Raw genomic sequence first — 13,484 nt, 5'->3', positions numbered from 1 at the left:
CCTAGAAAGAAGTAGATATGGAGTTGGCACCAAATGAGGCCAGTGTGGAGGAGGGCTAGAAGGAGTTTTTCTTTTCTTTGGATAGAAAGGACAGAGATAAGGCACAGGGTTATAGGTGGAGGCGGAGATTGGAGAGAGAGGATAGGATGGTGTAGAGGTGTTAGGGTAGGGATGCTGGCGATTGAGAAGATCGAGGGAGGAGGGCTAGATGGAGTCGACTCTCTCTTTTCATCGAAGACTTTTTTTTTCAATTATTTTTTTCATTACAGGTTGGCTGAGAGGAAAGAAAAATAAAAAAAAAACTAGAGGAACCGACTATAAAATAGATCCAAATGGAGAAAAAAAGGGTCAGCTGGCTTGCGGCCAAAGGTGTACTCAACATGTGGCTACTAAGAGCTGATCGAAGCTCTGATGAAGTTCATAGCCTCAAATCACAATGGATTGGGTGAATAGAACCGAAACAGAAAAAAATGGAGCCTTTAAGTTTTCCACCAAATAATCCGGCAACTAAATGGTGGAAATCAAGTTGGAGACGATGGTTGAGGGGCTAGAAGAAGATAGAGAGAGAAGTAAAGGACTCTTACCTTGATTCTGATCATGATGAATCGATAGTGGTTTCCTAGAGCCCACTCAATAGAGTATCAATTGCAAAAAAAGTCCTATGCATTTTGCCGGTGAAAGAATGGGAATGAAGCCTGATACCTAGAGGAAGAACTCAGGATCTTTTATAGGTCGAACCTTAAGGCTTTCACCAGTCTGGCCAGTCCTAGGAGTCCCTTTCTTTATCAAAAATAGAGAAGAGAAAGACTCCTGATGGGAGTCTTCCTTTGCCTGCTCATCATGTGCACAGTGCGTGAAGCCTTTTTTTGTGGATGCTTTAAGATTCGTGTGAATTAAGTAATCAGTAGACTGGGTTCTTACACCTGGTCTTGAGGTTTATCACATCACAGCATATGATAAAGTAAATATACATGCATGATGATAACATAATATCAATAAAAAATAGAATTACAATCATCAATAACATATGAAGCAATCCATTAAATAAGTTTACCCAAGCACAACAGGACTTGTTCAACTATGACAAGGCTTGCTCAACAAAAGCATACAAATTAAATCACAAAGTGACTTCTCTGATACATCGAGGAAAACAAGACTCGTTCAACTGTGACAAGACTCATTCCAATCTATGGAACAGTTCATTCCGATATCTCTTGGCCTTGTGATGGTACAGAATCCAAAGAAAGCCCTTCAAACAAAAGCAGGCAAAGAGAAAACAAACCAAAAAAATGAAAACAGGTCGAAGAGGATTAGCGCAGTAAGCAACAACAAAAACAAGCGACTTAGGGAAGTAACAGTAACGTATGTTTACATAAGCCTTCATAATGTCATAATAATATTTGTGGACCATTCTCGATGACTTTAGACCCTACCAAGTATCTCTCTCACTGCAATCATTTTTTTTACAATTTCTCCAGTATGCATTCGTTCTTTAGGTAATTTATTGGAACATTGTAGTCCAATGTTGATCACTGAAATTAAGCACTCTGTTATCCTGTCTTCTTTAGTGCACCTTTGTTGCATGTCATTGATGATTTCATACTCTTCCTTTTGTATCAATTGCGGGTCCACGATGTTCATAATTTGAGTAGGAAAAGCCATCTTGACAAATCGATGAAGATCTAGGCTTTCATTGAAGGTTTCATCAATAGGTCTCTTTCCAGTAAACATCTCCAAGAGAAGTATTCCATAGCTATACACATCTCCTTGTGTTGATACTTCACTTCCCAAACCGTACTCTGAGATTTATTTTCAAATGACGTTATATGTTTGCACAAAGGCAATGGCAAAAACATACATAATTAAACATTCAACATAAAATCTCTCAATGGACAAAACAAAGAAGTGGATCATTTCTCTACACCACCGAAAGATTATATTGGAAGCATAAATTCAAATCAAAAGGTAGAAATATGTTGTGCTATAATCAATTAGCCAGAGTATTTAGTACATGAGCAGATGATATCAGATGAAAATATATTGAAAATAATCAAATGTAATAAAAGATATATTGATATTGATCAAACTCAAAGTCATAAACCTGGAAGTCCACATAATAGAAGCTTAATACCAAAGCAACAGTCCAGAGTTAAATAAGATTTGCACATCCATTTTACATGACAAATAATTTGCAATTGGAGAATGCCGGATTAGATTCAAGTATGAATAATGTTCTAATTATGCCAAAGCTGCTTATGTTTCTTTGGCCCTGTCTTTTTTTTTTTTTTTGGTTTCGGCTTTCTACCTATCTTTAGGTGCTCATTATCAGTATGCCTATGTAGGAAGAAAATGAGTGGTAGAAAAATTTGTGCGTGGAGTCTCACCTGGAGCAATATATCCAACCGATCCTTTTATTGCCACCAAGCTTGCAGATATGGAGAATGAGTCAGTAGATCCAGAGAGAAACTTTGCCTGCCCAAAGTCACTCACATGGGCAGTCATGTCATCATCCAGAAGAATGTTGCTGGGCTTGAGATCACAATGCACGATTGGCACTGGGCTGTGATGATGAAGGTAATCAAGTGCAGAAGCCACATCAATGGCTATGCTCACTCTCTGTTCTAAATTCAAATTCCTCATCGGGCATCGCTCATTCACTTCTGGATGCAGCCACTGTTCCAAGCTTCCATTCTCCATAAATTCAAGAACCAATGCTTTGAAATCGTTACCTCTAAAATCAACACTAGAGCATGCAGTTATGATTTTGACCAGGTTCCGATGTCGGATGCTCCTCAAGGCCTCACATTCAGCTATGAAAGTCCTTGAAGCCCCCTGCTGCTGAAGGTTCAGTATCTTTATAGCAACAATCTTTTCACCATCCCATTCCATGACACCTTTATATACAGAACCAAAACTCCCAACACCAATCAGATTTGCTGAAGAGAACCCATCAGTTGCTTTGACCAATTCGTGGTAAGAGACTCTAATTAGTTCTGTTCCCATGGAAGCCATGGATGGACGCCTCTTTCTTGATTTTTGAGTCCAGTAAAGTATAATGAAGAAGAGAATCAGAGTCAAACCTAGAACTCCATTGGCAACTGTGATGATCACAACCGAGATAGAAGCTCTGTGTTTTTTCCCATGCGGTTGGGCAGAGGAACAGGGTGGTAGGCGCAGTTCAGGGATGCCACCGCAGATCTTTCGATTTCCAATAAGTGAAAATGCACTCATATTTGCAAAGACCCCGTCTAGCGGAACCTCGCCTTCAAAGCTGTTGAAAGAGAGATTCAGTAATTGGAGCGAGTGAAATATTTGGAGATATCCTGGTATACGCCCCGATAGGTTGTTGCTTGACAGGTCCAGAAATTGAAGGCCTTTTAGATTGGCCAATGATGTCGGGATGACCCCTTCAAAAAAATTATCGCTCATATAAAGTTTTACGAGGACCACGCATTCGCCAATGCTATCTGGGATTTCTCCATACAATCTGTTCTTAGAAACATCGAGATTATTGACATTTATCAACTTGCCAATTTCTGAAGGTAAGAACGCATGCAAGGCATTGTGTGACAAGTATAGGCCTTCGGATAGAGAAGATAGGCTAAGAATCTCTATGGGTATAGCGCCTGTAAGCCGATTGTAGGAGAGATCTAGTAACTGCAAGTTCGTGCAGTTTCCAAGTTGGGTTGGAATGCTTCCACTCAACATGTTTCCTGCTAGAGAGAGCTTATTCAGTTGACTAATATTTCCGAGTGAAGGTGGAATTTGGCCGGAGAAAATGTTGTCAGACATAAACAGCTCATGCAGTACATTAAGATTACCAAGAGAGGCAGGAATATTACTTGTGAGATGGTTTGAATCCATGACAAGCATACCCAGATTTTGCAGGTTCCCTATATCTGAAGGCAAGCTTCCAGATATCTGGTTACCCATAAGATCAAGGAACTCCAGATATGTAGAGAGGTTGGACAGGGAATTGGGCAAGACACCAGCGAGGTTATTGTCGCCGATATCTAGTACTAGTAACTCGCTGCAGTTGGTTAGGGAAGTGAGGAAGCTCCAACCGTCGGCCTCCTTGGCTTCCAGTTGGTTCGAGAAAAGTGTTACGAATAACAGGTTCTGTAAGGCTCCAAGGTTATCAGGGATTTTTCCTTGGAGATTGTTCTTTTGGAGCTGTATGTGATTCAGTCCAGAAGCATTGGATAATGAAGAAGGGATAAGTCCGGTGAACTGATTGGAGGCCATGTCGAGCCACATGAGGTGGGGAAGAGTGCTACCAATGTGAGATGGGATGGTCCCACTGAGATTGTTAAACCCCAAACTCAAGATATGGATGCTTGAGAGATTGTAGAGACACGGAGGAATCATACCTGATAACTGGGTCTGTACAAGACCGAAGGCAGAAAGAGATTGTAGATGGCATAATGAAGATGGAATGCCTCCTGACAAAGGGTTCGTTCCAAGATCTAAATAGACGACAGAGGACAGGTTCCCTATCCAAGGTGGGATGCCGCCTGTGATCCTGTTGTCCAACAAGTCGAGCTGGCCCAACGAGGAGAGGTTGGTGAAAGATGGTGGGATGCCTGTAAGCTTGTTCCATCGGAGGATCAAGACCATGAGTTGAGGAAGTAATCCCAACTCATGGGGCACTTGTCCCTTGAGACGGTTGTTACCCAGGTCAACTGAAATTAGATGTCTGCAGTTGCCAAGACTGGATGGAATTTGTCCTTCTAGAGAATTCAGGCTTAGGTTGAGTCGTACCAACCGACGCAAATGGCCAAGATCTTGTGGGATGGATCCGTGGAGTTGGTTCTCTTGGAGACTCAGTCTTCTGAGAAAGGTGAGGTTGGCTATGGATGATGAAATGGTTCCGGCCAAGCCGAAGGAGGGTAAGTCCAGAGCAATGACCCTCTCAGGGTGCCGACTACCACACGTGACACCTTTCCATTGGCAGAAATGAAGTGATTTGTTGTCCCAGGAGGACAGAGCTCTGGATGGATCATCATATATATCAGACTTGAATGAAATGAGGGCCAAGTGGTCACTCCCGCTTCTGCTGTCAGTCCCCACCAAGGAGGTTGCACTGCCGGTGATTGCAGGAAATTGGGGAGATGAGAGCAAAATATGACATAAGAGTAGAAGAGTGGCATGCATGAGAGAGGACCACCAAGATGCCCTCTTTGAGTTGCAGAGACAACCCATGTCCACTAGGAAGTTGAGAGGAAAACAATGAACAAGATAGCTTGGTGGAAGCTTTGGATGACCTTCTAAGAGCATGCAGACTTTATAGTAGGATTTCTTCGATGGGTCATATCTGAAGGAGGTTCTATTTAGGCAGGCTTAGCGTGGCTGGTGGGTCTCTAAAAAGGAAACTGAGGAAAGATGAAAGAAAGTACCTGCGAGCTGGCATTCTAGCGGAAGGAATTTCTGCCGCACATGCGTGCACCATATTCTTTTTTTTTTGTTTTGATGAATTGCATGCACAATAATTGAGCGTGAATTATGGAAGAACTAAAGAAAGAAGCATTAATCTTGACCGCTCATGCACGACGTTTTGGGTGCACAGTCTTGGCCTGTAATTGCATAGCATGCATTCTTGCAAAATTAATGTCTCAAATACTTGGACGCAAGAAACATTTCAAGATAACTTTCTGACATTTTATACCAGCAAATCACGATGCATTTATAATTAAATATTTGTTTCTAACACTAATTTGAAAATCGATTATCAAGTCTATATAATAATCAGCAATCATTTTTATAAACTTAAAAATAATTATTCATTATATATATATATCAATAAACACATGCGTAGACATGGAAGATACAGATGTGTTTTCGTATGCGATTGTTTTTAGATGATTCCTATGTCGGATATATATATATATATTGGAACACCTGACATCTGACACCTATCTCATGTCCAGATTACATTAATCAAATGCTCGCTTAATAGAAATCTCATTCTCTTGTTTTAAGAAATTCGAAACCTCATTCAAAGAATTCGATCCCATGTGGTGAGTTTGTAATCCTAGTGCTGAGTAGTTCTTTGAGCGATAGGGGACGGCACATGAGACATTTCCAAGCAAAGTCTTTAGGCTTGCTGCGGAATAATCAGTGAGAGATGATACCAAAACTAAGAGATGGACTTGCTATCGAAGCGGGTCTTCCACGTAGTAAATTCTTGGACTACCGTTTGCGTGTCTCGCGCGGAGGACAAACCTCATGGCAGAAAAGTTAAAAGGAAGCCTAACAAATGGACAATGATCCAGATGTGGACTTGATTAAGCACGAGACGTATCATTATCGCCTTGGACACGCATTAGAACGTCAGATACATCGCTTCCAACAATTTGACCGGCTGATATTATTATTTTAACATTATACTAGTTTTGAGCCCACATATTGCGCATAAATTCTATATCATATAATAAATTATTTTTTTTAAAAAAATATATAAATAATAAAATAATATCCATCTTAATTTATGATGTCCATTCATATTCTCAACTACGTATATGATTGGACTTTTATGACAAAAAAATAATATTATTAGACTTTAAGAATATCATTTAAGTCACATAAGTAGACTTTAATAACATCATATCTTAATTCAATGCTCGAAGAATTAAGAATTATTAGATAAGAAAGTTTGGACATATAGTATATTGTCGGTTGATTTTGATTCAAATAACATTCGTAGGTGATAATATATTGCTTACGTGGACAATCCAAATGGCTAATCCATCTTTTTTAATTTTTTGCTTTCATATATATATATATATATATATATATATATATATATATATATATATATATATATATATATATATATATATATATATATATATATATATATATATATATGCTGTGAAACCTTCGAAGGCAATAAGCAGTAAATGTCGCCCTATCTCCTTCCCTACGTTTCAGCAATATGACCTGCTGACATCGCCTTCTCACGCAGCGACGACTCCATGCACACGTAGAAATGGTCGAGGCCGTTGAACGGTCAGCAGGAACCACTCGCAAGCACCTGGAAATTAGCACCATCCAGGCACGCACATATGGGTTTCTATGCGGGATACGCCGGCCTAAGATCATCCCCTCCACGTGGTGTCACGCCTTATGTGTAAGTGCTGCAGCCGGGCATCATTGTCTGCGGCGGGGATTTGCAAAGGTGACGATAGGAGAAAAAGAGCATCGGATATAAGATTTTTTTTTACCTCTTGCGAAACTATTTGACAGTCGTAGAGAAAAGTTAGCAATGAAGAAAAGTTGGCCAATTTACCCATATTATCATACTCCGTTCAAAAAATGAGATTTGGATGGACAGTGTACCTATAAAACGAGTGGAAGCACTTAGCTATCTAGAAGATACCTAAATTGGTTTCTTATCGGCCGGATAAAGTGGCCTTATCTTTAATTCCTAAAATACCTTTCTTTATGCCAATACATTAATAAACGCTAACCTCTCACTTGTTTTCATCTACAATGAACCCTAATCTAGACGTCTTCGCTATAATTCCTTGACAATTTTCAGCAAAAAGACCAATGGAATCCAATAACTATTCATATATCTTAAAAACTCTCCTTTCTTTTAATTTAGTTTTACATTTTTTCTTGCCAATGATTATGGGCACGTAAGTCTTTTTTGCTGTTTTTTAATGGATATTGGGTCCTTTTATTTTTCGGTTTATTGAATCCATTATTTCTTTTCTTTTCTCATTCTCTTGTATTATCTAGCCTTCTCAATTTTGTATGGGCAAAAAGTCTCATTTAGTACCAAAAAATTGGGCGTAATCAATAAAGAAGTAGAACATTAAGCACAAAGAATATTATAGGAATGATGAATAGGCCTTAACGACTTAAAAGAACATTGGTAACAAATATCGGAGCAACCTTCCAATGTATTAAAAAAAATGAATGTATTATTTTTCCTAGGTGTGGTCTAGATAACACTTCCCCCACCACCCACACCCTGTGGACCTCCATAAGCCCTCAAAGAACAAGCTCAATTTTTGTTTCTGAAATTTGTTCCATCCATAATTCTGGCATATAATCAACTCAACAAACCGAAAAAAAAAAAAAAAGGAAAAGAGGAACTGAAGACAGACTAGGCTCCTCTTCATAAATCATAAGGCACAATATATCAGCAATTGGATCCCACACTCTCATATAGGTCTCTTAAAGCTCCTATTGCTGTTCAATTCGATCGAGATCGGAGAGGAGGTGGCTAAGCCTCACACAGGAATACTGGCGCTAGAGTGATCTGTAAAATAAGTCCAAATCGGAGGTTTTCGCTCTGACGAGAACTCTCTGACACTCAAGTCAGATTCAAAAAACAACAGAAGCAGCAACGAGTTCTTTAAAAAGGATTGATTGGCTTATCTTGGTTCTCAAGACTTTGGTTGCTTATATAGAAGGCTGTCGAACAGTTGGTCACACAGCTATATAAAAATTGTGAGATCCCGAGATTGTAGAGCTGTTCAATATGCCATAACAGTCGAGATATCTCAGCCCTCAATCGCTCCCATGAGATTAGGAAAGTTGAATACTTTTGAGTCTATCCACTCGGAGTGGATAGCTGTCACGCACATAATAAAGTGAGTCGGCTGTGATAACAAGGACAGCCCACGCACTAAGGCATCAGCCTATCGAGATAATAGAATGTACCAGACAAACCATACGATAAACCAGATGCAAGCTGCTCTGCACTGTATATGGCTCTACTCTTAAGTCAGCGGTCCCGATGATAGCTTGAAAATCAGAGATATCCCATAGTTGGCATGCCCATCCGAGGTACTCATTGTAACCACCATAATACTACTCCCTACTTTCAAGTCTGAAAATCAAACGAAAGGAGTATTTCGAAAATCGTACCTCGGATCTGGGGATGCACGCTTTCATGCCTTCACAAATGTCCAGCATTTAAAGTTGCTGGCATCATCTTGACATAATTATTGCAAATGATCGTAATTGATGGGACCCCACGGCTAGCAGTTTTCTCAAAAATTTAATTTCTTAGGCGGTGGCTTTTTGTCTTCATTTTTTATCTCCTTTTAAATCAGGCTCTTGGATATTTAGTTAGAGAAAAGTAATCGCAAGACTTTCTTACTCTAAACCTTTGTCGCGATCCTCAGAGACAAGATGAGCTCAGAACTCATGAGGAAGCTTAAACTGGTGTTGGCCCAAAAGAAATAGGCCAAGGCCCCGACTGCTGGTCTTTCAACTCCAGTGGGTGGCTATGCCCAAGCTCTGGCCATCGGATCGACTCCTGCAGTAACGGAGGATGAAAATCGCCCCCCTTTGTTGAACCGGCTGTTGCTCCATCGGAGGATGTAGTGAAAACTTCATCAGAAGGGGTTTTGGCAAGAGAGGAGACATCGACGGAGAAGGTGCAAACGGCGGGAACAACTAGTAGCCCCACAGAAGTTTCGACTGTGGCGACACAGATGGAGGATGTGGCCAATTATCCTGAGGGGGCTCCACAATGGTGATAGAAATCGAGGAGTCCCTGGAGCCAGCGCCTCTAGCCAAGTGCCCTCTCCCCACCGTTACACAAGCGGGTCCTTTACAACCGACGCCTCCTGCCCCTTCCGTAGCAGAAGACCCCCAAGCCATGGCTAGACTTCTGAAGGACTTTCTTCCTCTATTCGAGGGATAACTTTTGAACGGACAAGGAGCACAACAACAGATATTGGATGCCCTCAGATCTCTCATCCAGGTGGAAAGTCCTTGGACATCTTCTTTTAACCCCCTACAACCTGCGACATTTTGATGTTTATTTACAAGATTTTGCACAGATGGGGCATTACCTAGCTAGCTTCATCGATTCCACCCCTGGTGCTTCGGTATTGGAGCTTATAGCTGCGAGGAGGGAAATAGACTTGCTAAGGTATCAGTTAGAGCAGACAGAGAGCAAAAATAGTGAGCTGGCAAAGGAGCTCAGCTCTTCTGAAGAGGCCATCCAAGAAGCCCAGAAGATGATCAACTGTCGGGATGATGAGCTGAGGAGGACTGAAAGAAGGATTGAGAACCTCAAGAGATAAAGGTCTAGGGCCGAAAGAGATTGGCCCCATGCCCGTGATGACCTGGAGCACTTGAGAAGGATACTTGGAGGCAAGAGAAGCTGGGATTATACTCCCTCGAAAGCCCATAATTTCCCTAGAAGTCCCAGTAGGAGTTCACCTAAGAGGATTAGGACTTCAAGCAGAGCAAGCCGTAGAGAAAGGATTCTTCGGAGGAGTGAGGGTTCTACCTCTAAGGAAATCCAAGTGACTCCAGAGCCGATCGCGCCTCAAGCTAACCTTTAGGAGGCTTTATCAATAGTGAAGCACTTGAAGGAGAGGCTGAAAGAGGAGGAAAAGAATAACCGCCACCTCTGGTGCGAGCTCACAGATCAAGAGCGCCTAACCCAAGAACGCCAAGAGTGGGGAAAGGCACCTAATGAAAAAGAGGCTGGAATTATTAATCAGAATTGCAAGATAGTATTTTTTGTAGGCTTTGAGAGATGTAAAGCAATGGCCCAGATATATCTCCCTGCAGATGTTATTGAGCTCCTTCAGGCTGATTATATAGATGAGAGGTTGATAGCCGTAGCGGTAGATAGTGTGGAAAAATTTGCAAGGACGGCATGCTACTCCACTGAACCAAACAAGGTCCACACTGCCATCCAGATTGAAGAAGCTGTCGGCACCAAGGAAGATTGTTCCGGAGCAAACCATCCTGACGGTGCTTCAATGTAATGATCTTTTTTTATCCAAGTGATGTAATCAAATTCTGCATAAAAATGAATGAAATTCATCCTTCACTGATAAAGTTCACTATGTGCTTGACTTGACGTGAGTAGTGTTGACTGAATCACAAGCTAAGCCGAATACAATCTGGCCACAATCTGGATTACGACCCGAGGTAAATGGCATACCAAAAATCTTCATTACCCATTGCAAGGGTTTTTAAAAAGACTAAAATTTTAATCACCCACATGTAGTAAGTACCACTGCACGTCTCCCACATCTCTCTGATAGTGGTACACAGTATGATTTTTCTACTGCTAGCATTAACTATCAAATTGACGGTAGGAGTTGCAGTCGCTACGTGTCATGTGTCCGTTCAAATTCCGTTAATCCATGCCTCAAGTAATTAATGCTTTGAAAAGAAATATTATTTGAAGATCACATTGATCTTCGGTCTATTTAAGGTCCTTGCGGCATAGGCCTTTAGGATTTTTGACTATCCATTTCTTGTTGTTGCAAATTTTCTTCTTCTCCCCTCTTTGCTTCTGAGAATTTTCTTTCATGAGGGGAATGGCTTCCAGAGACCCTAACTTTGCACCGTTGGGGTCCCAATCAAAGTTAGCTGAGAGGGACATAATACTGCTGTTGGTGCAAAAATCCACTTGCGCCGGAGAAGCTGGAGTCGGGAAAGTCGTGGTCGCCGCCGGGACCTGCAAGGGAAGTCTAAACCGGAGGTGGGGTTGCTCCGGCAAGACCCTCCGACGCTCAAGTCAGTTCTCTGCCTCAACAAGAATGGAGCGCTCGAACGGAGAATTTAGCAGAGTTTTGAGATAAGAAATGAGCTTAGAGAATAACGTATCTGGGTCCCCCTTTTTATAGGCGGAGGAGGTAACGGATTGATGGCGACGTTTGTAACCGTCTGGTAGTGGGCCGCCCATAGTCAGGAGAAATTTATTGCGAAGGGTAGTGGAGCGGAATCGTGGCTATCGCCGTAGCTCGCCACGTGGAATCAGTTGCGAGGAGTGGAGCGGCGTCCGTTGTCGTGACTTGCCAGCGGATGGGAGAATCGCCCGGTATCTGTCGCAGGAGGTGGAGCAGGATCGTGGCCGTTATTGTGGCCTGCCAGGGGGTGATGGAGCTGCGCGGAATCCGCCACAGGAAGTGGAGCAGAGCTGCGACGGTTACTGCGGCCTGTCAGGGAGTGATGGAGCTGCGCGGGATCCGTCGTAGGGAGTGGAGCAGTGTTGCGACCGTTACTGTGGCCTGTCAGAGAGTGATGGAGCTGTGCGAAATCCGTCGCAGGAAGTGGAGCAGGATCGTGGCCGTGATTGTGGCCTGGGAGTGCAGATCTGCTGGCTGAAGTTCGGCAGCGGTCGGAGTCTGGCCCCCGTAGGGGTCCGGGCAGAGTTCCTCCTTGCAGTTGGGGTCGTGGGTGGAGCCCGGCTCCCGTAGGAGTCCGGGCGGAGCTCACTTGCGGTTGTAGTTGTTGGCGGAGTCCAGATCAGCTGAGGTTGAGGACGGAGCCCGGCTCCCGTAGGAGTCCGGGCGGAGTCTACTCGCTGTCAAAATTGTCGGCGGAGTCTGGCTCCCGTAGGAGTCCGGACGAAGTCTGCTTGCAGTTGCTGGAGTTGAGGATGAAGCCCGGCTCCCGTAGGAGTCCGGATGGAGTCTCTCTGCAATTAAAGTCAAAGGAGAGGTCCGGCTCCCGTAGGAGTCCGGACAGGGGCTTACCAGCGGTTGGAGTTGAGGACGGAGCCCGGCTCCCGTAGGAGTCTGGGCGGAGCTCACTTGCGGTTGTAGTTGTTGGCGGAGTCCGGCTCAGCTGAGGTTGAGGACGGAGCCCGGCTCCCGTAGGAGTCCGGGCGGAGTCTACTCATTGTCGAAATTATCGGCGGAGTCCGGCTCCCGTAGGAGTCCGGACGAAGTCTGCTTGCAGTTGCTGGAGTCGATTCCGCTGAGGACTTCGGCTGTGAGTATTTTATACCCAACACCAGTCTCCCTACTTTTGAGTTTGAATTTCAAACGAAGGAAGTACAGAGAGAGAGATGGGCACAGCCGAAGCCGTCCCTTCGAATCCTGCGCGCTGTCGCCCCCAGATATTTTGGCATTAAATGTGTGCATATCGGAGCTCTTTTTCTGGTTAAGGTGACCTGAAGAGTCTTTTCAGAACTCCCGTCGAAACGCGATCCCAAGCGCCGCGCTTCAAAAATCTGCGAATGGTCAATCCTCGATAGCGGTGAGGGGGACATGCCGGACACGTGGCACGTGTCAGTTGGTCCAGGTACATCCGCTGCCATAACTGCGCTAAGATCCGCTGGCTATTTAAACCCCCTACTCTTCCTTCAGGGTTTCATTCTGCCGAGAAGACGACACCCTTCTTTCATCTGAGAGCCTAGATACTCAGCTACTTCCCCCGCACCGATCTTTGCCGTCTTCAGCCCCCCAATTCTTCTCTAGGGGGTTCCCACGCCATGTCCTCTACCCCGGAGGCCATCCTTGAAGGGATGTCTAGGGCTTGGAGGAAGGCGAGGAGGAGAACAGCGACCGGTGAGGATCCCCGACGTTTCAAAGGGGGCTCAAGGGAGAATTCCTTCAACAACAGGGGTTTAATAATGGGGGCCGTCGGTAAAGTTATTCTGCCTGAGAATTTCGGAGTAGCAAGGCGGGGTGATACCGGTCAAGAGGGCAGGGCTGTCGTCGCAAGCTGTGGCGGGATCCTTGATGCCGTCGGGGCCGAGGGACCAGAAG

The 13,484-nt window shown here is 43.6% G+C and overlaps 1 protein-coding gene across 4 annotated transcripts; it reads right to left on the bottom strand.

The window, feature by feature from the left end:
* Positions 1–1,014: 1,014 nt before the first annotated feature.
* LOC105054798 (uncharacterized) lies at positions 1,015–5,277 on the bottom strand. 4 transcript variants are annotated; one of them, XM_073247101.1, is made up of 3 exons: positions 3,822–5,180; positions 2,385–3,713; positions 1,344–1,799 (listed from the first exon to the last, which is right to left on the bottom strand). In XM_073247101.1, exons 1-3 carry the CDS (start codon positions 5,152–5,154, stop codon positions 1,423–1,425), a joined length of 3,039 nt encoding a protein of 1,012 aa, XP_073103202.1. In that variant the 5' UTR covers positions 5,155–5,180; the 3' UTR covers positions 1,344–1,422. The 4 variants fall into 4 exon arrangements, with proteins under 4 accessions (XP_073103204.1, XP_073103202.1, XP_073103203.1 ...); XM_073247102.1 differs by having other exon boundaries at positions 3,843–5,180; XM_073247103.1 differs by lacking the exon at positions 1,344–1,799 and adding an exon at positions 1,015–1,249 and having other exon boundaries at positions 2,385–5,180.
* Between the last annotated feature and the right edge of the window lie 8,207 nt (positions 5,278–13,484).

Source organism: Elaeis guineensis, chromosome 12, assembly GCF_000442705.2.
Source record: "Elaeis guineensis isolate ETL-2024a chromosome 12, EG11, whole genome shotgun sequence".
Classification (NCBI taxonomy): Eukaryota; Viridiplantae; Streptophyta; class Magnoliopsida; order Arecales; family Arecaceae; genus Elaeis; species Elaeis guineensis.
The sequence above is the reverse complement of the archived record's forward strand: the minus strand, read 5'-3'. Positions and strand labels throughout refer to the sequence as shown.

Excerpts from the sequence above, each read along its gene's own strand:
- LOC105054798 (XM_010936392.4), bottom strand. The coding sequence starts at position 5,277 with ATGCTCTTAGAAGGTCATCCAAAGCTTCCACCAAGCTATCTTGTTCAT. Across the intron at positions 1,800-2,384 it reads GGTTGGATATATTGCTCCAG|AGTACGGTTTGGGAAGTGAA; the intron begins GTGAGACTCCAC and ends AATAAATCTCAG.